Below are 26,569 nucleotides of genomic sequence, written 5' to 3'. Positions count from 1 at the left end.
AACCAGTTCAATAAAGCCACTGAGTCTTCTCTCACCTTTACTTCCTTCTCTCCAGACACCAACAAATCATCCACATACTGCAGCACCTGAGAACCCCCAGGGGCCCGGAACCCCTGGAGTTTCTCTTCCAATGCCTGTCCAAACAAGAGGGGGCTCTCGGTGTACCCCTGGGGCAGCACCGTCCATCTCAGTTGTTGCTTCAGCCCACGCCTCCCATCCCGGGACAGCGGGTATTGGGCTTGCCGCAAACCCGTCACCCCTGGTTTCAAGGGGATGCTAATTGGGGCGATGCGAAACCAACCCGCCCCCCCTTCTCCTGCCCATACCTCAGGGTTCACTACCTCCACGTCCGCCTCCCGCAACAAACACATCCTTTCTGCCTGTTCCACATTCCACAACTCCATTCCTAGACTACCCATTAGATCCCTTTCCAGCAGGTTCACTCCCGCCTGTGGGATCAGTAACACATCTGCAGTTACCTCCTTCCCATTCCACTCCAGTCTCACTCCCTCCAGTACGTCTGCCTTGACCAGAGAGCCTCCCACCCCCATCACCGATACCAACGCGCCCCGGGATTTCGCAATCCCTGGGATCGGTTGGCACAGCGATGTTCGAGAGGCTCCGGTGTCCACGAGGAACTGCTGTTCCTCGCCGGTAGGACCCACCGTGATGTTTTCCAAGGGTTCCCCGTGGGTCCCGGTTGGGGAACCATGACCCCCCTAGTCGTACAGGGGGAAACTCCTCTCATGTTCTCCCGATGTTCAGCATTATTGGGATCCCAATTTGGGTCTGCCAGAGGGAATTTAGTATTCGCGGCCGGGGCATTTAGGACATTTGCATTCCTTCGCTCCCAAGCCCCGAGCGCAGCTCGCCGAATCTGGCCCCTCTCTTCTGGCGTATAGAGGTGGGCTAAAATGTAATTCAGTTCCCCCAGGAGTATTCCACCAGGCCGAGAAAAAGTTCCAATTGTTCGGCGGCGGTATGGGCGTTCTCTTGCATACAAGGGAGGGTCTCTTTTTTTTTTTTTTTTTCCACAACTCACTGGGTTTGATGGGAACCGTTAAGTAACTGGTGACAGCCACCTCCTGTGCGTTCGTTCCATTCGGGACCTCCAGGACGGGGAAGGCACTGGCCGAACTTAGAATAAAGGGCAAGTTCTGAATGTCTTGGTTCAGCTGGTCCAGCTCTTTCCGCAGCCCGGGATAGGGTGGGGGCGCCGGAGGGGGAGCAGTAGGAAGAGGAGGAGGAGGAGGAGGTGGCGGCCCCCATTGAGGTCCAGTCAGCCAGAGGTCCTCCTCATCCTCCTGTTCTTTTTGGACAAAAATTTTGGCTAACTTGGGTCGAGGCCCCTCCCAATGAACATGGAACCAGACTTCCACATAGGGTTCCTGTGTTAACATTTTATGCTCCACAATGTAGTTTTTTAGTTGGGTCACCCAGTAATTACTGGGGATTCCAAGAGTATCCCAATGGTAGGGGAATTCGGGGTCCACTAGTGGATATTTTGGCCATTCTTTAGTGCACAAAGTTATCATGGTCGGTTTTTCCAGACCCCTGGTGAATGGACACAACCAGGGTGTCTCCCATTGTTGCAACAATTGTCCTAATGGAGAATCCGTGGGGATTCCCCCTACTGCGTTTTTCCCACTGGCCCCTGGCCTTACACTCTTACTCTGCGCCTTACCCATTCTTCCTGACTACGTTTCCCACCTTACAGAAGGTCCCGGACTCTTCTGTCCCCTTGCGGCGTCCAACGCCTCGTAACCACGCTAATCTCCCCGAGATTATGGGTAGGTTGTACTCACCAGACCTCCCAGAGGTCCCCTCGTCGGCCGACTTCCTCTTTACTTCTGTCTGACTGGCGATTGGAGTCCTGTCCCGGACCCAACTTCGGGGAAAACGGGAGACACCTCAACGGGGTGTTACGGCCGATTACTCACCGGTCCCCACAGTCCGGTCCACGTCGAGGACTCCTGGCTGGCTCGCCAATTTTGTCAGAAAACGACAGACACGGGTTCGGTTGTCCAGTAGACAGAAGTTTTTATTGGGCACGTTTGCAAAGGTGGGTCCCTCCCGCAGCAATGGAGGAACCCCGAAGCAAGGTCTGTCAGGTTTTTATACCCCCTATCTGTCCTCCCCCTCCTACGAGGGCTTGGCTCACAATCTCACCTTTTTTACCGCCCCGGAGCGCCGCTAATTAACCGCAAAACCGCAGACATTCCACTCAATCAGCGCAATACACATTCCAATCCCCACTTGACCCGACAGCCGCCCCCTGCCGTTTCTCTCCACTCTGGTGCGAACGTGCCTCTTGCCTGCAGTCTTTCCTCCCTCCTGCCGCCCCTCTCCACTCTGGTGCGAGTGTGCCTTCTGCCCATCCTCCCTCCTGCCGTCCCCCCAAGGCTGCCCCATGGTGCACAGCGCTCTCCCCTAGCAAACATGGTTCGTTTGAGGCCCTCACTTCTCCCTGCCTTCTCACAAGCACATAGCATGTAATTTAATGTTCCAACTCCTGAATTTCATTGCAAACAGTGAGGTGATTGCAATCATCTCTTACTAAATATTATTTGCAGGACATGGCATTGGAATAAACTGTATTACTGGCTGTGTTCTGCTGATCCTACATTGCCATATTAGAGGATATTTCCTTCAGACATATTGTGTGGTGGGATGATGATGATGATGATGATGATGATGATGATGATGATGTTAACCTGGTTAGATTGATGCATCTGGTTATGCCCAAAGTATCCTTCATACAAAGCTGCAGACACTGATGGCCTGTGGGATTGACTGGTTTCTTCACAAGTGAAGCTGGCACCTGCAGACTGGCCAATGTGCTTTTCAGCTGAGACTCCACCTCTGACTGGTTTAGTTTGCACACCCTCCTTGCCCAGAGCACCCATGAACAGAGGATAGTTCCCAAAATGTGTTTCAGTATCTTGCCATGGAGGAACATTACTGGGCCTGGCATTGTGCTCTATGACTTGCTTGCAGTTGAGCTGCAACATCTTCATTTTTATGCAACTCTTAGTTGCTAAACAGTTGTACCCATGGCTTCAGATTGCAGTTACAATCTTTTAAACACCCTATTTCTTTGGCTGCCCTTCCTGTATCTTTGCTTCAACCCAAATATTGAGGAATGCTACAGTTTCCTCCTTCTTCCAGGTAAAAATCATGTTGGCTCTTCAGAGGCTGGCATACCAGCTGGGTTATATTTATTGTAACTGTAATTATACAGCAGTGAGAAAAAGGGAGTGAGAAGGAGTAAACAGCAGAGCAGAGCAAGAACAACAGAGAGAGACTAAAATCTTTCTCTGGTCAAGGGCCATAGTAGCACAGGTTGAATGGATGAACTATTGAAAAAGAAAGAAAGCGGAAGACAGAAAAAGAGACTGATTTTCAGGTTTGTCTCCAGCTACTGCTGCAATCAAATGCCAGTTCTGGCAGCACTTCTAATCTCATTTCCACCATAGCAACTTACCCATGAAAGAATAGAAACAGTGACCTCAAACAACTTTGTGACACATAGATCTGGGAAATAGCCTCATAGAAGATATCACATCATACCGCCCCACACATCAATCTGCCTCTTTTCAGAGACTGTACAGTGTATTTAAATTTCAAATAGATCAATGTTAAAGAAAAAAATGGAAACCAGGGGGAAATTAATACTGAAGTACCTTGTGGAATATATGAATGCCACAGAACCCCAAAGTAATGGAACTAAAAAGACTATGTACTCCTAACCACAGCGGATTAATTATTGATTTTAGTTTAAATTCCCTTTTGTGTGTGTGCCCTCAAGTCAGTGTTAACTCCTGGTGCCTAAGGCAGGACTAGAACTCATAGTCTCCCAGTTTCTAGCCGAGCCTTAACTACTACACCAAACTGGTTCTCTTAAATTACTTAGATAGCAATGAATATTTAATACTGGGCTATGGGTCTATCCCGTGATTAATAATCCAACTTAAAAGGAGACATACACACCACAATATAGTCAATGAGAAATCATGGCATCTCTTCCCCCGAGCACAAACCATTGATAATGACTACTTTGATGAACTGGGAAACTGAATTTGGGAAAGGGGCTTTTCTGAATGAAATGAGGCATACAACTGCTAAGATGGTGTTTGCACAGGTGCAGCAATTTTCTTTCTGAGGTGCCACCCACCTCATAGGTGGATATTACCAAGCCAGAACTGAAGAGGCTGAGCAAGCCTGATCTGCAGTTTCCTTCACAGCCAAAACAAAATGGCTGTTGAGGAGCAGGGCCCAGCAACAGGAGAGGGAGTGGGCTTTCCTGCAGGAGACCTCCTCACAGGCCTACTGGAATTAAGCAGACTGCTGCCCATGACTATTTCATCCCTGGGCTCCTCCCAAAAGTGCTCTAGATTATCTGCAAGAGAAGTTTTACTGTAGGTCAGGAGGAGAGGGAAAAGGAGGAAGACAATAACTCCTTCCAAATTGGAAAAACTACAGGTGGTTCCTGGCTGCCTCAGCAGTGGGGTGGGGATGAGATGGAGCCAATGTCATGAAAGTGTTTCTCTCAACAGCAGTTAGTAAGGCATCTTCAAGCCACAACAAGCAGGACATGAGGATGAGTCCTTAGACTTAGGTGCAGTGCTGTTGGAAAACAATTAGGATGAAGCAAAGAGATTTCATAGGAAGAAAATAATTGAAAGGCTACTCAGAATTTCCATGCACCTTTCATGATAACAGTACCCCCCAAACCACACAAGTAAGCAACAGTGTAAACCTTTAGAATAAGAGCCAAATGTTTATTTTAGCATAAGGCAAAAAAGCCCAGCCAAAACTCTATAGTGCAGAACCAAACTTCCCCCTGTTGAATTTGAAGCATCTACTGTTACTAACCTGTTTCTCATACAACAGAGTTCTAGACTCATCCTGATGTTTCACTATCACAGTGGATGACGATACCTAGCTCCTACCTTTCCCCCCTCTTCCCCCTCACTCTCATTCTTCACACACACACACACAGACCTTTAACTATATCACATAACCTTATGGCATCCCTGATACACCACATTTTTAAAATGTCCACTATCCCTGTGCTTCTTATACAGTGGTACCTCGGGATACGAACGCCTCTACTAACGAACTTTTCGGGTTATGACCAGCTCCAGCCGCAAAAATTTACCTCGATGTGCGAACTCCGCCTTGGGGTATGGTCATTTTTCCGCTCTGACACGTGGTCCATGGCCATTTTTCCGCCCCTGACACGTGGTCCGTGGCCATTTTTCCACCCCTGACATGTGATCTGCAGCCATTTTTCTGCCCGACACGTGGTCCGCAGCCATTTTTCCACCCCTGACACGTGGTCCGTGGCCATTTTCCCGCCCCGCCGCCTGGCCGTTTTCCCGCCCCTGATGCGTGGTCCGCGGACACCAGAACGGATTAACAGTAATTACATTGAACCTTATGGGAAAATTTGCTTCGGGGTGCGACCAAATTCGGAGGGCGGAATGGATTAACCAGATTTACATTGAACCCTATGGGGAAATTTGCGTCGGGTTACGACCAACTCGGGATACGCCCAGAGTCACGGAACGGATTAAGTTCGTATCCCGAGGTACCTCTGTATTCAAAAACCAAAGAAAAGAAACAAGATGCATCTGTGAAAATCAAATGGAAAAAAGCACATGGGGAGTTTGGGACCTGGACTTTCTCATCTATGTTATTTCTGGAGAGTTGGCATCCATCATCATCCTTACCAAGCCACAAACAAAAACGAATTATACTGGTTTGCTATAGACTTACATTTCTTGCTACTGCTCTCTTAGATAGTAGTGCTAATTTTATTTGTACCTATAAGTGTGTTTCAAGGTATTTAAGGTATATAATATATAATATACAAAATGGAGTCTGCAATTAAACTCAAATTATTCTTCAGTATAACATCTAGTTCCATAAGTTAAAATATATCTGGCAGAATAAACTCAGCTAGATTCTAATACAGATGCAAGTAGAAATCAGCAACCAACAAAATATATACTGTATAACCAATTTCACACAATTCCAATCTCTGCCAGCTTCCATATCATAGTACTATAAAACATGACCCAGTTATATTATCCAATTAATATAAAATAGCAATAATCCACTTTCGTAGGTCATTAAATAACACTGTTTTAGCCCCTTTTTAAAAGTTTATTAACAGATGCTGACTGAAGGCCAAATACATCTGTTTCCACAAAACTGGCATCTTTGGTGGAAGTGGCCTTCCATATTTACTTCACTGACATGTGGAAGATGTGAAGATCCAAAAGATTGCTTTATAATCCCAGCATTTTAATGGCAGTAACCTTCCCATTTATTTATATATGTGTGCATGTGTTCTACAAACACAGCTGTGTTAATTTTAAAAACCATTAAACTCATCACTTATATGCAAAAGCACTTTTAATTGCAAAGCCGCTCAAGCGTGTTATGGAAAGCTTTGAGGAATGAAGTCATGAAAATATTTCTCTGATGGTTTGCTGTAGTTGCTCTGTGACATCTGAACTATTTCTTGTGGAAAAAACAAATGATGGAAGGGTTTGTACTTCACACTGTCCCCCAAAGGAGGAATATTACAAGAGTAAATTCTTTTTTTTTTTCTCACATTTTGCATGTTAAAGGGAAAAGGGGAAAAACACCGAGAGCCAATTGTGTTCAATCAAGAAAGTATTTTCTTCTGACCTACAAGCTTTCCAACTGTGTGGAGATTTTAATGCAGGCACATTCTCCAACAAGCCATTTCCTAACATACATTCTGAGGAAATAGAATAGCATGACACTTGTATTATTGAACATTGGAATTGAATTTCAAGACTCCAGGCATGAAATCCACTTCTCTCCAACCAAGGTTGCTTTCAGACAACAGATTTTCTCACATGATGTAGCATTACAGCAACTATGTGGCAGGCTGCCAGTCACCTACAAAACACATGTTTGGACAGAGAAAGATGGGAACTTCTGCATAACATTGTTACTTCACATGTCCAGTCCATTATTAATAGGGAAATGCATGTGTATGGAGGAGTGTGGATATTATTTGGGTCTTTCAGACAACTAGCCTTTTCATCTTCCAGTTTTTTCTCAATGCAGCAAATAATACCTAAGACTGAATTGAGTACTTTCATAGTGTCATAGAATGTAAAGTTTGAAAGATACCACACAGATCATCTAGTGTGATCTGCTGCCCAGTAAAAGAATCCATTACAACTGTATTCCTAACAGATGACCATCCAGCCTCTCTTTAAAAACCTCCAGTGAAGGAGAGTCCATCACTTTTTGAGGCAATCCATTCCATTGTTGAACAGCTCTTACTATTAGAAAATGTCTACACAATGTTCTACAAAAATCTACTTTGTTTATATTGAATACCTATTTTCTTTTGTAACAAATCTTAACAATTCTGTTCCATCTTCTACACAACAGCCATTCAGATACAGTGGGGCAAAAAAGTATTTAGTCAGCCACCAATTGTGCAAGTTCTCCCACTTAAAAAGATGAGAGAGGCCGGTAATTTTCATCATAGGTATACCTCAACTATGAGAGACAAAATGGGGGAAAAAATCCAGAAAATCACATTGTCTGATTTTTAAAGAATTTATTTGCAAATCATGGTGGAAAATAAGTATTTGGTCAATATCAAAAGTTCATCTCAATACTTTGTTATATATCCTTTGTGCCAATGACAGAGGTCAAATGTTTTCTGTAAGTCTTCACAAGGTTTTCACACACTGTTGCTGGTATTTTGGCCCATTCCTCCATGCAGATCTCCTCTAGAGCAGTGATGTTTTGGGGCTGTCACTGGACAACACGGACTTTCAGCTCCCTCCAAAGGTTTTCCATGGGGTTGAGATCTGGAGACTGGCTAGGCCACTCCAGGACCTTGAAATGCTTCTTACAAAGCCACTCCTTCGTTGCCCGGGCGGTGTGTTTGGGATCATTGTCATGCTGAAAGACCCAGCCACGTTTCATCTTCAATGCCCTTGCTGATGGAAGGAGGTGTTCACTCAAAATCTCACGATACATGGCCCCATTCATTCTTTCCTTTACACAGATCAGTCGTCCTGGTCCCTTTGCAGAAAAACAGCCCCAAAACATGATGTTTCCACCCCCATGCTTCACAGTAGGTATGGTGTTCTTTGGATGCAACTCAGCATTCTCTCTCCTCCAAACACAACGAGTTGAGTTTAGACCAAAAGGTTCTACTTTGGTTTCATCTGACCATATGACATTCTCCCAATCCTCTTCTGGATCATCCAAATGCTCTCTAGCAAACTTCAGACCTGGACATGTACTGGCTTAAGCAGGGGGACACGTCTGGCACTGCAGGATTTGAGTCCCTGGCGGCGTAGTATGTTACTGATGGTAGCCTTTGTTACTTTGGTCCCAGCTCTCTGCAGGTCATTCACTAGGTCCCCCCATGTGGTTCTGGGATTTTTGCTCACCATTCTTGTGATCATTTTGACCCCACAGGGTGAGATCTTGCATGGAGCCCCAGATCGAGGGAGATTATCAGTGGTCTTGTATGTCTTCCATTTTCTAATTATTGCTCCCACAGTTGATTTCTTCACACCAAGCTGCTTGCCTATTGCAGATTCAGTCTTCCCAGCCTGGTGCAGGTCTACAATTTTGTTTCTGGTGTCCTTCAACAGCTCTTTGGTCTTGGCCATAGTGGAGTTTGGAGTGTGACTGTTTGAGGTTGTGGACAGGTGTCTTTTATACTGATAACAAGGTCAAACAGGTGCCATTACTACAGGTAACGAGTGGAGGACAGAGCAGCCTCTTAAAGAAGTAGTTACAGGTCTGTGAGAGCCAGACATCTTGCTTGTTTGTAGGTGACCAAATACTTATTTTCCACCATGATTTGCAAATAAATTCTTTAAAAATCAGACAATGTGATTTTCTGGATTTTTTTCCCCATTTTATCTCTCATAGTTGAGGTATACCTATGATGAAAATTACAGGCCTCTCTCATCTTTTTAAGTGGGAGAACTTGCACAATTGGTGGCTGACTAAATACTTTTTTGCCCCACTGTACTTGAAGACAGCTATCATGTCTCCTCACAATCTTCTTTTCTCTGGGCTAATCATAGTAGCTTCTTCAAACATTCCTCCTACATTTTTTTCCAGCCCCTTATTAGTTTGGTTGCTGTTTTCTGGACATCCTCCAGTTTGTCAGTGTCCAGTTCCTAAATCGTGGTGTCCATAACTGGATATAGTTTCCTAGGTGTAGCCACAGAATATAGAGGAATGCTGATCTTCTCTTGATCTTGACACTATATTTCTACTGATGCAGCCTAAGATTACATTTGCTTGGTTCATGTTCAGTTTATGATCCACCAAAACACCCAGACTCCTTTTCCATGTATTGCTGCCTAGTATGTTTGTCCATCCTATATCAATATCTGTGATTTTTTTTCTTACTCAAATCCATTCGTTTTTGTTGAAATTCATTTTATTGGTTTCTGCCATCATTCCAACTTGTCAAGATGCTCCTCAATTTGATATTATCTGCCAAGTTTGTTTGTTACTCCCCTTATTTTTGTGTTATCTGCAAAGTTGACATCCAAGTCATTTATAAATTTGTTGAACACTACATGACCTAGAATGGAGCCCTGCAGTATACCACTTAATGGTGTTTTTAACCTATCCCACATGTTATTGTCAAAATAGCCCTGTTATGTAATAAGAAAAGCAATGGGTAACTCACTGCATGGATTTGAGTCTAGTTCTCCTAATTCCTAGCATGGCAGCACTATATTGTATCAGGCTTCTCTCACACATGGAAGTAAAAAACAAAATGGCTAAAAGAGTACTGAGGTCATATTTGGACCTCTGTATGTATATGTATGTTCATATGTGCTTGTTTACATGGACCCATAAGCACAAATCTGATCTTTGGATGATGTATTGCATCTGTCAGTTCTTAAAGGGAGTCAAGTGCTATTGCTGATAGACCAGAATTACAGTCCAAGTGCATGTCTGTGTGATTGCTGACCTTTATTAATAAAACCAAATTGCATTTTGAGTAAGTTACAAAAATAGCTTGTGAAAAGGAATAAATACATGAAAATGGCTTGTTCATGATGATTAACAAATTGGCATAGAAGAAGATCGATTCTTCTTAAAGACAAACCAAGTTCATAATTCCACGAGCTTTCACAGATATAAAAGCTTCTGCCTTTGCTTGAGATGTTGCACATTGAAAGCAATTCTCCAGCTTCTGCCCCTGACCTCTAGGTCACGACTAGATGCAGGTGTATTCACTGACAAGGCCATGACCAAAGTCTGGATCTGAAAAAAATGGAAATTTATGACTATGCCCCAAATCAATCTGTAACACAAAACAATCAATGGTATAAGCTAGAGGAACTGGAGTATAGCATGCGGACTGTTAGTTGGGCATATCCTTACATATTTCTTATATATTTCTATGTATGAATATAACTCTGATGATATCAGCTCACCAAGCTAGTGCCCATTGTTAGATGTTCTCCACAAAGCAAATAAGCAAGTCTTTTCTATAGCTTTTTGGAACATAGATATCCCACTCTCGATGTTAAGGAATACTATCATCAAAATAAACATCCTATTACCCATAATATGGATTCATAAATATGTACTTACTGCCCATCTCATTTTAACAATATTGCAAATTCTTAGAATTCACTGCAGTAGTAGAGTTCTGAGAAGGCTATTAAAAATCAGAAAACATTGCATTGAAGAGGCAGCTCCAGTGCAAATCAGTACAGTTAAAAAACAGATACATAAAAAAAAAAAGTTACTTTGCCTATTATATAAGCATCTCAGGAGGATGGGTACATCATAGATATATAAATGGGCATACTCGTATGAGGGCTTTAAATTAAATCTGAAGACCACCATATGCTGTTAAATTTAATTAAAGAATAAATCTGTTTTTAATTGTAAATGTACAAAGGTTCCTACTGAGAGAAAATAAGATCGTATCATATGCAGTTCCTTGTTTTATTGCTTCTGAAAAGTGAGTCTTCTCTGAATCTACAGTGTGTACACTATTTACTTGCTAAATCTCTTTCAGCTTGTAATATTTACAGCCAGTGATGAATAAGCTTCTGCTTTGTTCTCACCCAAAATGTGTGATCTGCTAAGTAGAAACACATTTGAGGACCTGTTGATTATCTGGCCTTGCTGAAGCCACCTGAGAACTTGTCTGTCAACTAACATTTAAAATTGACCATTGATCATTATCAGCCCTTGACTGGCTGTTTTTGTCATGTTTTATCTAGTGATATAGATGCAGGAGTTTCTGGGTGATGTTCAGCATGATTTAAAAATTATGAATTACCTACTTAATTCATACAGGCAAAAATATCAAACACAGTTCTACAATCTGATCCAGAGCAAGTTATGAAATCAGTGGTATAATTTCATATTCTCTAGGCACATGGACACATTTGAATTTTTTTTTTTAAAAAGTGTTATGAATATCATCCCATAGAACCTCACATAAACATGGCACCTCATTAAAGTACACACATCTTTTTTCACATTTCCTCCTAAGCCTGAAAAAAGATGCAGATGATTTAAGAGTTCCATTAACTTAGTGTGCATAGCCCTAATAGGCAGCATGGTCTGTGAGAAAATGGCTGCTGTGTGGATGTGGCTAATCATAAAATGTACTTCTGTGGCAGAACAGTAATTTCACCCAACAAGTAACTTGCACAAGTAACTGAGTACCAGTAAGAGGCAGGACCTGAGCCTAAGTACACAAAAACACGAAAACACAAGAAGAGTAGAATCTGAACCCGAGAACATAAAGCTAGTCATGGGAATCCTGATGTTTGCTTCAACAAAACACCCAAGTTGCAAAAAACAGCCCAGTCAAGTTAAACATCTATTAATTTGCCAAATAATTTCTTTAGCCATTCTCTCAGAATCACACTTTCCAATCTTTCCTCTTTCTTATTCTGTCTCTGTCAAGATCATTCTCCCTGTTTTTCTTTCTCCCACATACAGTATAGAGCATTCTTTCATCCACAAATGTGTGTGCCTCATTCATCTCTCTCTCACACACCCTGACCCCTATCTCTCTCCCTTCTCCCATCATCACTTTCCCATTGTCCCCAACCCACTGTCATTCTCCATCTTCCACTGTCTTCCCCCCTCCCCAGCAAACTTATTAATTCCTTTTGGGAAAAAAAATTGGTAAGTGGCCCATTTTTAATACAGAGACATTTTAAATAAATAACTGGAATTGCTTTGGATTGCAAAATGTTTCCCAGCTAAACAAATAAATGCAAATAAAAATTGGGAAGGGACACCATGACAAGGAAGGCAAGTGGAATCTGTGGAGCTCTAGATCTCAGTCTTGATGTGGCTTGCACTACAAAGAAAAGGGCTGTGCTGATATTTATATGGACATTTTTTCCCCCATCCTCAAAAAGACAAATCTTGAAACAAAGTTGAAACAAAGAATGAATAATTGTGCAAAAATAGGTAAAGAAATGAACTACGATGCCTTGCCTGTTGCAAGATCAAAAGCCAGGAATACGTCTTTGGAATCTGTCATGAGTATGCAGAAAGGATGGATCAGTAAAGCTTTGGAAGGGAAAAGCTTTAGATCTGCTTCTGTGCTGGGAAGATATGTAGGTACCCATGAGAATTTGGATGCCCTATGAGACATTCTGCTCCAAACGATGCAATGTTAGTAGCACAACATGAGTTTATCTAAGATACCTCTGGGATGATAAACCAATCAATGTCAAAACACACAGCTCAGGCCTCTCAGTTCACTTATAATTGGTAGAGTTTCCTTTTGTCAAGAGAATTATAATGAGGATGCCAATTAGCATTTACTGAATTGGTGAAGCAATTCAGAAATATTGTTATGTCAGATTTAGTGTGGGGTTCTTAAATGACACAACTTTCACTATCTTAGGCTGTACAGAGAATATAGAAACAAGCATTCTGAACCACAGTTAAATTGCTTGCATTAGCAGGGGAAAGGCTGTAGGTCAGTGATACAGCTATGCATATAATTGTTTAGTGTAGAACTCTGCACCCCTCATTTACAAAGGCACTTCCTGGTATCTCCCACAAAAAAAAGATCTTGAGTTAGGAAGAACCTCCACCTGCAACACCCTTAACCCAAATCAAGTCTGAAATAGGAATATAGAAACCCCTGCTCACTACTTTGGATTCTTCCATATACTACACATATTTGTATGCATGTATGAATATATGGCTGTATGGATGTATTTATAAATAATGGAAACATTAAAAAAAAAAAAAACCAAGGCAAGCCAAAAGCCTCGTGGGCACCAAGAAGAGTTTTTACCAACACATAGATAGCCATCTGCACCTAGTCTGAGAATCTGATTTAAATAACTAGATTAAATCAGTGCTTAGGTTTATCATACTTCAACTGTCTGACAGCCACAGGGGCAAGCTAGTGAAAACAAAATATGAAGGTCATATAGTAAAATAGATAAAAAATTTAACACAATACTTTATTTGAGTCCTTTATTATAACAGTTCTCATTTGTACAGAATGGAAAGGGCCAGCCAACATCCTTCAATCTTGGATTTTAAGCTTGTTTAAACTTTCCCAATGAAATCAGTAGGATATAAATGGACTTGCACATGCATTAGAAGTATAGCTCCCAGAATTCCCAGCCAACAAGTGAGCTGCAATTTGAGAATGTCTGGAAGGAGCAAAGTTAGGGAAGGCTGTGTAGCAAATCATGATGTAAATGTATCTGTTCCTTCAAATTGCATGGCTTAAAGCTGGAGTCTCCAGCATGGCACCTTTAAACATCAAAGTGCCTGGGGAACTTCTACAGTCTGCCAGACTCCCTATTTTACCTGTTATACCACTACTTTTCTTTTTAAGAAAAATAGTAGATATTTTTAATTAATAAAAAAGCTAGCATACTATAAAACAAAAACAAAAAAACCCACAATTTCTTCAGAAATAGTTGTGAGGCCCAAAAATGATGGGGGACTACAGTTCAGGATTTTCTTTAGATGTCTGTCCAACTGGCCAGAAAAACAAGATGAAAGTAACTGGGATGGTTGGGTTATTGTGGCGGAGAGGGGGGGAAGCGCTTAAAATAGGTGGCAAGGAGCAACTTCAACATTTTACTATTTGGAAAATGGTTCTTCCATAACTTCCCATCTCTAACACAGCAGCCACTTTGTGACAGTGGCCATGATAATCTAACCACAGGAATAAAGACATCAGCCAAACTGAACACTATTTATAACGCTTAGGTTCCATATATACATTTACCCAAAATTAAACACCATTGTAATCTGTAGGTGTCAGTTCTGGGGAATTGTTTGAAGGATCAGAGCCTGAGACTGACCCGAAGTAACAGAATCAGTTAAACGTTTTGCTGATGATTGTGGTTACAGTACATGAACATTTCTCCTTATTTGATTGTGTAAACATTTGCAAAGTGTTTATCAGAAATTTCATTTCTTGTGCATTTCTGGGTAACCAAGTAGCAAGTTTTACACATGACTTCCATCAAAATGAGAATTCTACAGATGGAGAAGTTTTATAGTCCAAATCCAAATAATGTTTCATCAAGCATTTTATTACCAGACCAGACACTCAGACAGATAATTCCCATTTCACATGAATGCACTTTTGTGCAAACATTCCATTAAACGCATGTTATCATTTCCTTCCATCCTAACTCAACATTGTGTGTCTTTTGATATGGGGGATGAGTTCTGTGCCCCAACAGCAAATATGTAGTCTTTGGTAGGCTAGTTTAAACTATTACATCAGAGGATATTCCTGTACATATACCTCTGTTTTTCAAGGGTACATATTAAGCTTCTGAACAAGCAACTTTTCCCTCCTCTTTCTAATAGAAGGAGACATTAGTTAGCTCATCTACTGAAATGAATGTGAATACCTATTCTTCCATCTAGGCATTGGAATGCTGGCCCTATAAAAAAAAAGGAGTAGGGTGTATGCTCACTTGTGCAGAGGGATATGTTTTTGCCAATAAACCCTCTCTCTCTAAAACTAGAATATTCTGGGAAGGGCTATGTGCACCTTTTCCTGAGAAAAAACCTTCATATTAATCCTAGACATTTGCTGTACATGGATGTTATTTCAAAGTACACAGTCATATGAAATTCTTCCATAGAATTGTGGGAAATCTTATATGGCCCAAGTACATAGCATGCCCATCTAGGTCCATCTGTTGATTTCAGGAGAGTTGACAAATGCATAACCATTAAGGCTCTTTCCCTTTGTTCTCTTGGATGCAGTTCTGAGTTACCATGTGAGCAATTTGGATATAAGTGCTACAAGTACATCCTAATAAACTATTTCTGCCATTTTCTAAAGATACTTCTTGCTCTAGCTGCAATTGACAAAGGGTTGTAGGAGGTTTCTTTCTGGCAGAGAGGCAGTGATTTCTTTTTTGTTCTTTTGTTTAATTAACAATATTGAAATATGAGTTCTTTCTCTCTCTGCGTGTATGTGTGTGCACATATGCATACATGATAGCTTTTGCTTTTTCTCTGTGGCACAAGACTCACATCCTTCAATTCACTTCTTTTCTGCAGATATCATATTTTACAAGATTAAACCACAGTATTTTGTATCTGGGAAAATGAGTGCATTCCTTGCTTTCATGATGACAATGAGGAGGAATATGACTCTTTGAACGTAATAGATAATGTATTCTTCAGAGTCTGTATTCCCCAGAAATAAACATTCAGAGAGACAAAGATTTCTAAATTTCTCCCATTTTATTTTCCATCATGTGGTGATTCTAGATCATTTATTCATTCATCCCAAATTCTTTAGAGAGTCTTCTGCTTTGGAATACAAACTTAGCATGTTTTTCTAAGGGGAAGGGGATATTTTTCCAATATACAAGATAATTTCTTCCTCACAGAATGTTGGATTGTTCCTTTTTGCAAAGGGGAAAGACACTGAAGTTGTGGGGTTGGATAGAAAAGGATAACTCAGCTGCCAGAAAGTGAGAAGATCCACTCTAATGAGCCATTTTTATTCTCTTTGGAATCTCTCTTTCTCTCTCCCTCTGCAGGTGGAATTGGCTGCCTTGATCGTGACAGAGGACAGGCACGACAATGTCTTGACGTTGTGGAGATCTATAACCCTGATAGGAATTACTGGCGAGACGGACCTCCTATGCCTTACCCTCTTCTTTCCCTAAGAACCAACTCTACCTGTGCTGGTGCTGTGGAAGGGAAAGTCTATATCTGTGGGGGATTTCGTGGAGCAGGTCTGGAGAAATCCAAAGAGAATGCTATGTTTGCAATGTGCTTCCTCTGCAAACTGACATAAACTTGAGATATTCCAAGTTACTATTATATAGGACCAGCAGAGGTCCACATAAAACTAAGATTTTTGTCAAAAGGATGAAAAGAACATTGTGATATCACGACACAAGATTTTGCCCCTTATGCACCCTAGAGTCACGCTAAATATCACTGTCCTAACAAACATTGCATCCCAATCAATTTGAATTATTTTTTCATATTTCTGATTCCAGCACCATAAAAAGCCTGAGCAAGCACTGGTCCGTGGGTGTTCATGAGGGGAGCAAATGACAAAACATGCATCAGTGTTGCAATACAAACTCTGCATCTTTTGTGTTTGTATGAGGATGCTGCATGCAGGTGCATAAGGGGCAAAGTCTTGTGTCGTGATATCACAATGTTCTTTTCATCCTTTTGACAAAAATCTTAGTTTTATGTGGACCTCTGCTGGTCCTATATAATAGTAACTTGGAATATCTCAAGTTTATGTCAGTTTGCAGAGGAAGTTCAAAGTCTCATACATTTCTACAAATAGATCCTTATAATCATATAGCAATTATGGTCAAACAATTTTGACCTTGATATAAGTTCTTCCACATGCATATTGTCTGAGTTCATATTTATTTATTATCTACATTTATATTCCACTTTTCCTCCAGGGAGTTCATAGCATTATATATGGTTTTCTCTCCCCCCCCCCCATTTATAATCAGAACAAACCTATGAAATAGGTAAGACTGAAAGTATCGTCAAAGTCACCCAATAAACTTTATAGCTAAGTGGGGGTTGGAGCTGGATATCCCCAATATTAGTTCTATACTGTAATCACTACACCATTGTTCTTTATTGTCATACTACAAATAACAGCTTTCTTTGCATATGTGTATGAGCAAGTGCAGAATCAGATGCTAGTTTTCTCATGAAACAGGACAGCATTCATGCTTTCAGAAATAGGACAACACTTATTGTCACTTAAGGGCAATGTAGTCCTATTTCTGTAAATGTTAGTCTACAATCCTCCAAGGAAAGCTTTTCCCATCAAACAGCAAAAAGATGGAACGCTCAGCCCACAGTTTTGCATTTTCATTGTCACAGCAGCAACAACAGAACCAATTATTGTCCTTCCTTTCCTAATTCAGCAGCACATTTGTTTTTGTTGCCTTTTTAAAAAAATAAGTAGTTTCAGGTGTTCAGTATTACTATTATAGTTGTAGGTGTTTGAGTTATAGACCATAGTCTATAACTATGTTATTGATACACATTAATTTATAATGCCAGCTGACATATGGAAAAGGCAGTGAGGAAGAGGTGATCAAAAAGTCCCAATGGCAGCCAGAGCCATTGGTCCCTAAAATGCATGTAGAAAAGGGACGGGGCTTTGATCATGTGGCTGTCATCTTTACTTTTTTGACACACCCTCAGTGGACATCCCTGGAAGGTAAATTGTCTTGCACTAACAAGTGTCGGGTTAGGTTAGATGATTTGGTCACAAACGCTTTAAACTTCACATCCATCTTTTCTGCAGCAGTGGTTCTTGCTGCCCTGTATGTCATCTGAGTTTCACATTGTTTAAACACTTACTGTACTGGATTCTGATTAATGTTGTGCCCAAACCTGGGTATTTCCACAACTAGTGTTTTTGCCTTCCCACCAAATTTCCCCACTGCTGCTGAGAAATTAACCAGTGTCTCACTAGTTATACAAGGGAAAGTAACAAAAATTGGTGCTCCAGCCAGTACTCTGTTCTTATTGTTCTTGTTGCTGCAGTTGTTTTTTAGTGGGGGGAAAAAAGGATCATAGTGCATTAGAGCAGCAATGCAGCCTCACAAATCCAGTGAGCAAGATGAAGAACGGGAGCAAGGCGCAATAGTGCCTTACCTTCAGGACAGGGGGTGATCTAAGGAGCTGGGAGAGAGACAGAGTGAGTGTTTCCCCCATGGAAAACCACCTGCCTCATAACTCCATAACAAGAACCACAATACTCTATTTGTAGCATTGGCTGTGCACCAGAACTTAGTTGCTGAAGACCTCCACAAGGCTGAGAGCATCATGGTGTCACAGGGATGTGGAACCCATCTCAGATTGGAGTAACTGAGATGTGCATGAAGGGCCTCTGTTTTCCAGTTACCTGAAAGTGTTTTTCCTCTGGAAAAGAGAACACTTTAAGGTAGGAAAATAAAGGGTCATAATGTAGAATAATAATTAATAGAAGGTGCTGCTATTTGTTATTGTTTTCTCCATTCTGCAGTCAGCTTTACTGCCCATCCTTTCACTTCTGGAATTTCTGTTTTGAAGGACATCCTTCATGAGATCATTCCTTCAATCTGTAAATTACATGTTATTCTTGGAATAACCATAGTCTTTAAACACAGAGTTCTCATAAATGTCCATAGGATTTCAGTGAATCTAAAATCAGTGGTTTGCAGGTGACAACCTCAGAGATATTTACAATCTTTCATTCCTTTTCTTGGCCTATTCACCTATGTTGTAAATTATCACTAGAAGTCTTATTAGTAAACAACATTGCACTATTAGATAGTTTTACTAAAGCTTTCCAACCCCAGGAAGGTAGCGAAGGCAATTCCTAAATAGAAAAATTGCTTGCTTACTTTGTTTATATGCTGCACGTTACCAAAGGTTAGTCAGCCAGAACAGAAACATATTGACTCTTTTCTCTCTTGTTTTCTCCATCAACATTTGCTTTTATTTACATCTGTGATAACAACAAAGTAATCTGTTGTTGCTTCATGTATATAGTACGGTAATAAATTAACTGGTATCTAAATTAGTGCTGGATACACCTGAGGACCACAATATTAGCATGAATATACAAGTCTCATTATATGTTTGTACTGCAAAGTCATCAAAATGGGGCCAAAGTCCTTGACTGCTGCTTCTATGTTTATTTAGTTAGAGTTTAGAAAGCACTTATAATTCAAAGTAACTTACAACTGATGAGATTAAAATAAAATTCAGGCAAGAACATAATTAAAACATAATAGAACATATTAACATAACAGACTCAATTAAACAGTCAACTATATTTGCAGGCCAGACTAAATAAAAACATTTTGACTGCCAGGAATGATAGCAGAGAGGGAATTAGCTTGAGTCCTCTTGACTGGTAGTTCCAAACTATGAAAGGATGTTTCAAAAAGTCACTAGACCTCTTCTCACATGTTTCCCTCAAATGTTCCTCTAATGGTGATGAGATCAAGAGGAGGACCTCTCCGGACAATCATACAGCCTGGAAAAGTTGGCTTCTCAAATAACTGGATTCCAAATAGTATGAGGATATATATATTAGAACCAGGATTCTGAATCATGCATTTTAACAGACTGGTAGCCAGTGGAATGACTTTGACAAAGGAATCACGTGATTTCTATAATTTCTCCTGATTGCTAGGGTGATTTGGCTGTAAACATTCTGGGTCAGCTGAAGTGTTTAGACCAGTGTTCTGGTCTAAACACTTTCCAAAGTCACCTTATTCAGAATGTGCTAAAGCGTTCTAAGCAGGGTAGTGACAAAAGCATGTATCATTATGACCAGAATGGTTATTTCCATTAATGGGCATATGTAGCACACCAGCAAAGGCAAAAGCATTCCTGGCCCCTGCTGAGATATGTTCACAACTGGATTCAGAAGAGCCCCAACTGGCAAGTTGAGTCTTCAAACTGAATCCATTTCCTACTCTGCCTGTGTGTTGTTCAGAAATACCTTTGCTTTACCTGGATTAAGCCTCAATTTCTTTGCCTGAGTGCCTGCTTTAGAGGAGGATGGTTAGGACAATTGCCCTGGGCTGCCCACATGGAAAGGCCTGCACCAAAATATAATTCAGTATTTGAAGTAGAATCATAGAGTTGGAAGGTATCGTAAATAAAATCTAGTCCAACCCCCTGAGCAGTACAGGATCCAGTACAACATCTCTGACAGCTGCCCATCCAGCCTGTGATTGAAGACCTCTAGTAAAGGAGAGTTCATCATTTCATGTGCTAGTCTATTCCACTAGCTGATGGCTTGCATAGTCAAAAAGTTCTTCCAGATTTCTAATCTGAAGCTGCTTCCTTGTAATTTTAACAGTTGGTTCTGGTCCTGCCCCCTGGCAATGTAGAATAAGACTACTCCTTCTCCTGGGACAACTCTTCAGATATCTCCCCTCAGTCTTTTCTGTAGGCTAAACATACCCTGATCCTTTAACTGTCTCTTAAAGGGCTTGGTTTCCAGACTTTTTACTATCTTGGTAGCCCTCCTCTGAACCTGTTCTGCTTTGCCACTGTTGTTTTAGAACTGTGGTGCTCATATCTGGATACAGTATTTCCAATGGGTTCTGACTGGGGCAGAGTATTGTAAAACAATTACATCCCATGATCTGGATTCTATGCACCTGTTAATGTGCTCCAAGAAAGCATCTGACTCATGTGGTTGACAGGGATACTCAGATCCCTACTGCCAAGCCAAACCTTCCCCATCCTACACAAATGCCTTACATTTTTCCTATCCAAATACAGAACTAAATATTTTTTCCTCCCTATTATAGTCTATCTTATTCATTTTAGCCAACTGCTCAAGCTGCCCTATTGCTTTTTGAATCTTTTTTCTATTATCTAAAGTTTTATCCATCCCTTCTAGCTTTATGTTATCTGAAGATTTTCTAAATGTTCCCTTAACTCCCTTCTCCAAGTTATTGATAAAAAAATGTTGAATAGCTCAAGGTGCAGGAAAGAGTCTTCTGGAACTTACTCAATATTTGCCTCCAAGCTGAAGTGGAGCCATTAATGAGCACTCTTTAAGTGCAGTTATTCAGCCAACTGTGAGTCTATCTGACATACTTCACCATTTTATTAAGGAGAATGCCATGAAGTGCTGTCAAACATTTTGCTGAAGTTAGGGTACACCATCATTACAGCATTCCCCTGACCTGCTAAGCTAAATACTATTATCAAAGAAGGTGATAAGCTTAGTATGGCATGGTTTGTTTGTGACAAAGCCACACTGGATCCTGTTAATTGTAGCATGCCTGTCCAAGTGCTCACAAACATGCGGCTTGATCATCTGTTCAAGGACATTGCCCAGTATAAATGTCAATCTGACAGGTCTGAAGTTTTCCCAGTCTTCCTCTGCCCCCTTTTTGAACATGGAAATGACATTTGCTCTCCTTAGTCTTCTGGAACATCATTGATCCTCTAGCCTGGGGTACACAATCTTCTTAGTAGGTCAAGCTGCTAAAGGAAGGGGGTTGTCACTTACCTTCTCCATGGTAAATCAGTGGTAAGAGGGATTTCTCTGGGGGAATCAGTTCTTGTAGTCAGAGGTGCAGGGAAGCTACAAAAAGGTTGTAGGAGGAGGTTTGGGGCACCTGCTAAAACATACAATCCTGGTGCCCAAGGATAAACAATAACCTCACTCACAAACACTCACATACACATCAACATCAACAACAGCAGAGCTCATCTAACCTCCTGACCCAAATGCCTGGGGAAAAAAATCCATTATTTTTGGTTTCTCCATAAACTTCATTTACTGCTGGCCTTCAATCCTGCTGTTTGACCTGCAGACTTAATCTACTTATGGTCCATTGAGTCATTCCACTATTCCACTCTTTCTGTCTTGTGCCAAACTGGTAAGGGCCAGAGAGTTAAGGCACTGACTATTGCTGGCAGAGCAGTCTAGCATTATTGCACAATTCTGATAGACCACTGCTTTAGGTTTATTGGCAACAGATTGCTTCCACCATTATGTGCCTCATTATGTGTGTCCCTCATGTGCCATATTGTGCTGAACAGATAGAGAGGTGCTTGTGGCTGTGAACTCTACATGCAACAAAAGCAGGGCTGCCAGAAGAAGGTGCAAATCTAAAAGATTTGTCTAAACTCTTTAGAATTTTTTTAAATTCTCTTTAAGGAGAATGGCAGCAGACAAACCTGACTGGTGACCAGAAGGGACAGGCATGCCCAAATCAGCCTGAAATGGACAAGAAATGCTTCTGTGATTCCTCCCTGCCCCCCTGCCCCTTCTGAAAGCTGGTCACCTGACTTTCTCTCTGCTTTAATGATAGAAAAGCATAACCAATTTTATACTCCTTGCAGATGTTGCTGATGCTATGGCTTAAGTGGGGAAGCTTTAACTCTGGTGAAAATAAGGACTACTTAAGTCTCACTCATGGACCAAAGGTGGGATAAGGGCAACATCAAGGGAACATGTCAGAAAAAATATGTTGACTGGGCACATTTGTGCTGTGGTTTGGTGCAAATAGTGAAAAAATTGTAGATGAAATCAAATCCCTCAATAAGTTTGCAATAAAAATGGCAATTAGTTCTTCCATCAAACCCCATCATTTTGCTCTGAGGTGTAAAAAAGGTAGGCTAGGGAGTTGGAGATACTACATTGCTGTGATTCTAGTTCCTTCTGACACAGTCACTCCTAGATGAAATAGGCTTTAGTTTAGTTCAGGTTTAGTTCTGCTAAAGTATACATATTAATTCTTACTGTGCCCAATAGTCTTTCCAGCAACTCTGGAAGATCTTGCTTACTTCTGATTGACTGTCTCTGCCTGTATTGAATTGGGCAACAGACATACTAATCTCTCAATAACAGCAAATAATATCAGTATTGTTTCTATTTTTTCCAGTTATTGGGCTTCTGCAATAGTCTTGTTGCTGTGGCTGCTGGGTGGCAATTTATTCCATAGATGTCATGCAGCAATAAACTTTACCCATTAGCTTTACAACAAGACAATTATAGCAGCTCATTAGATCCAAAAAGGGCGATGGAGAAACAGCGTAGCTATTATACCACAAGAGTAGCATTCCCATCAAAGACAGACAGTAACAAAAAGAAGGCATAAAAACCTAAACATATACAATTGTTTTCATTGTCAGACTCAGAAAAACAAACTAATAATAGTTACAGGAGAAACCTCTCATCTTCATCAGAGTCATCCTCCTCTTAACATCAGATACTTGCTTCTAGCTCAGCACTCACTCAGTCTAAGATCAATGAAGAATCTAATATACCAACAGAACTTCTTTGCCCTATTTCTCCATCTTATATGGACAGAAGGACTTTCAGAACTTACTGAAAAATATCCTTCAAGTATATCAGCAGAAGAACTGAATATTTTCAGAACATTAATGAAATCTATGGAGCTTCAGCACAATGTTATCCAAAGGCAGTGTGCTGTTTGTCATTCTATCATTTATGTCTCAGAAAATAGAGAGATACATAGTTGGAAATCTGTATTAATGGGAAATATTTTCTGCTTTGCTTGTAAGTGTTCATTCATCCATGGATATGAAAAGTATTTTTATGGAAGGAGGTTTTTTAAACTGGAAGAAATATGAACAAAATGTCAAGGAGCATGAAAAAAGAAAATATCCAACACCAAAAGAGCATGGCTTTTACAGAAGAATGATGCATATACAATAAATGAATATGCTGAAAGCCAGAAATCAGACACTGGAAAGATGTACTGAAGCATGTTGTTGCCATTTTAAAATTTCTCGCGGAGAGAACTTTCATTCTCTGGTGATTACTGGACCATCCCCAATGGAGCTTAACTTGGAACACTGGACTGAATTGCCCAGTTTAATCCTTTTCTTGAGTAGCACTTGGAAGAATATGGAAATAAAGGAAAGGGCCATGTTTCATATCATTTTTCACAGTTCTGTGAAACCAATTAAACCCATGGGAAATGAAGTTGGTATGAAAATCACTTAGGAGCTTAAAGAAGCAAAGCATTTTCTTTCATTGTTCACTTCACACCAGGCATTTTTCACATTTTTTGCTACTGCCTCAGTGGAGGTTTTTTTTTTTTGGCTTTGGGCCAGCTTACGAGAAAAGATGGTGTAAAACTGTCATCAGAATTCTCCAGAACTATGAACTTGACATCAAGAATTGCAAGGATTTAGATTCAGATCAATTTTATGGCACCCTTTAGCCAGAAAATAATTGCAAGGATTCTCTGTAAGCAGTTCAGTGTTGCAAGCTCACATTAAAAGAATGAACAATGGAGCTGTTTTGTGAAGGCTATTCTTTCAACCTGTTTGGGCATAATAATATGAACAAAAGTTTTTATGCAATAAAATTGTGCCAGTTACTTTAAGTTTTATATATTTTACCTAATTTTTATTCAGCATCTACCCACAGTATTGCAAAAGAATATTGGACACTGGTTCAAGCCCCCAAATATACCAAAGAGCAAATTTTTAAAACCTTAGAAAACAAGATGGCTATGCAGAGAAAATGCCACAGAAGCAATCTGGAAGACTAAATTAAAGTGATGAATGATTATGAAGAGAAGAAGTTGGTAAAGTCTGAAGCAAACATTTTTACTATTGCTTTATACAAATAGTGAAAGCAAGAGGGGTCGATCTCTTAGGGCCACTCCCTTCTTTTTTTCCTGAGTTGGATCACCTTCTTCCTCCTCCCCTTCTCCCATCCATCCTTAATTGCTACAGCTTGGCGGGAGGGGGGGGGGCTGCAAACTACCTGGAATACCTAAGTTCAGGCTGGAAATACAGAATGTTATATTCAGACAAATTTCACATTGAATTAGAGAAGAACTCTTCTGCTTATATAGAAGTTGATAATTTATTTGGCAACTTCTTAAGACTTGAACTGGTCTCTCAAAGTCTGAATTTTCTGGAGACAGATCTGATGAGTTCGCATGAGCTTACCCAAAGAACTTCACATTTTTCTTCCCTCCAAATTAAAATCTTTCATTTGTTTCTTAGCTAAGACCACACACAATATTTTGAAGAAAATTTCAAAAGGAACTGGTTGCAAATGATATTGTTGCTTTCTGTCTTAATCCAGTTCTGGCATTTCAAATTCTGAAGGAGAAAGAGCTTTCTCCAATCTAATCCTGATCAAAAAATAAATCACATTTTACAATACTGCAGTCAAGAAAGTCTTTATTATTTGTTCTTGCAATAGAATGAGAACTTCTATAGCGAGAAATGTTATTTGATGATCTCGTATCAGAATTCGTTATGAAGTCAATTAGAAAAGGAAGACATGACTTTTTAAATAACTCCCCAAAGCAGAACTGAGGCAATACAGTTAGTGAGATCTGAGAGCCAGTGTGGTATAATAGTTAAAGTGTTGGAGTGGCACAGAGGAGACCCAGGTTCTAGTCCAGTGTAGTCCAAACTTGGCCACTTTAAGATGAGTGGACTTCAACTCCCAGAATTCTGGAAGTTGAAGTCCACTCATCTTAAAGTGGCCAGGTTTGGACAACACTGTTCTAGTCCATCCTCAGCCGTGGAAGATCCCTGGGGGACTTGGGAACAGACACATTCATTCAGCCCAACCCACCTCACACGGAGAAAAATGGGAAGAGGGAGGTCTATGTAAGCTGCCTTGAGTGGAAAAGGAATCCAGCAAATAAGAACAATATGCAACCTCACTTTTGTGTACATTACTTATAAAACATGAAAAAGAGGATTGTTTGAGGAGCCTTATCTTTCACATGTAAAACAATAGTATATATTTATCTTTCAGTGTTAATGCACTGTTTTCTTAATTTTGATATCAATATAGATGGTTTCTATGTTGGAAGATGAAGCCTTCTCTGTGTGGATAGGAGGATTCCTGAGAGTGAGAATGTGACCTGACCAATGTTAGTAAAGCAGGTTGAATAGCTATAACAAAAAGGTGACATATTTACAGAAAATACATAATGGGGATAGGCAAGTCTAGCACCTAGTTAACTACATCCAGCCAGGAGAGAGTCCAAAGTCATATGCTCTGCATCTGTGTGCCTGGGTTGAAAGGGCAGAAGGAAGACCTGAGATTAGCAATCTCTTAGACAAAGTGGAGACACAGCTGCTGTTTAAGAACTGGCTCTGTTGGCCCATTGCCACCGTTGTGCTCTGAGCCATGGAACAGCTGATTGGCATGCTATGCATCAAGTCTCACCTCTGCTGTCAACTGGCTTGCAAAATTCCAGAAAATTTAAAAATTGGCTCTCACAAACTTGTGAAGACACACCACACCACTGGGACACAAGATACATCCTTATCTGTCTAGGCACATCCTACTACCCCCTTGGAGTCAGTAGAATATGAGGCACCAAAGAGCCTTGCCATTAGAGTCAGACTTCAACATTTTGTGATGATTGCATGCATCTTTAGTTTTTCTTTTTACCAAATGGTGAAAAAATAACATTGAAAGGATACAAACAGAAGAATGCTAAGTTCCTGGCACTAGATTGTCCCATCACCTGTCTAAAGCACTCTCTGTCCCATCACCTGTCCT

At 40.7% G+C, this 26,569-nt stretch overlaps 1 protein-coding gene across 2 annotated transcripts in view; it reads left to right on the top strand.

The window, feature by feature from the left end:
- Nucleotides 1-26,569, top strand: part of KBTBD12 (kelch repeat and BTB domain containing 12) — an 80,522-nt gene that overhangs the window by 39,533 nt on the left and 14,420 nt on the right. For both annotated transcript variants that reach the window (XM_088134254.1, XM_088134252.1), the window contains exon 5: nucleotides 16,077-16,274. In XM_088134254.1, coding sequence (XP_087990380.1) covers nucleotides 16,077-16,274 — 198 coding nt within the window. The remainder of the gene's footprint in view (nucleotides 1-16,076; nucleotides 16,275-26,569) is intronic.

The sequence above is a fragment of the Python bivittatus genome, unplaced genomic scaffold, assembly GCF_059951505.1.
Source record: "Python bivittatus isolate LINGU-HERP-01145 unplaced genomic scaffold, Pbiv_v1 ctg000080_np1212, whole genome shotgun sequence".
Classification (NCBI taxonomy): Eukaryota; Metazoa; Chordata; class Lepidosauria; order Squamata; family Pythonidae; genus Python; species Python bivittatus.
The sequence above is the reverse complement of the archived record's forward strand: the minus strand, read 5'-3'. Positions and strand labels throughout refer to the sequence as shown.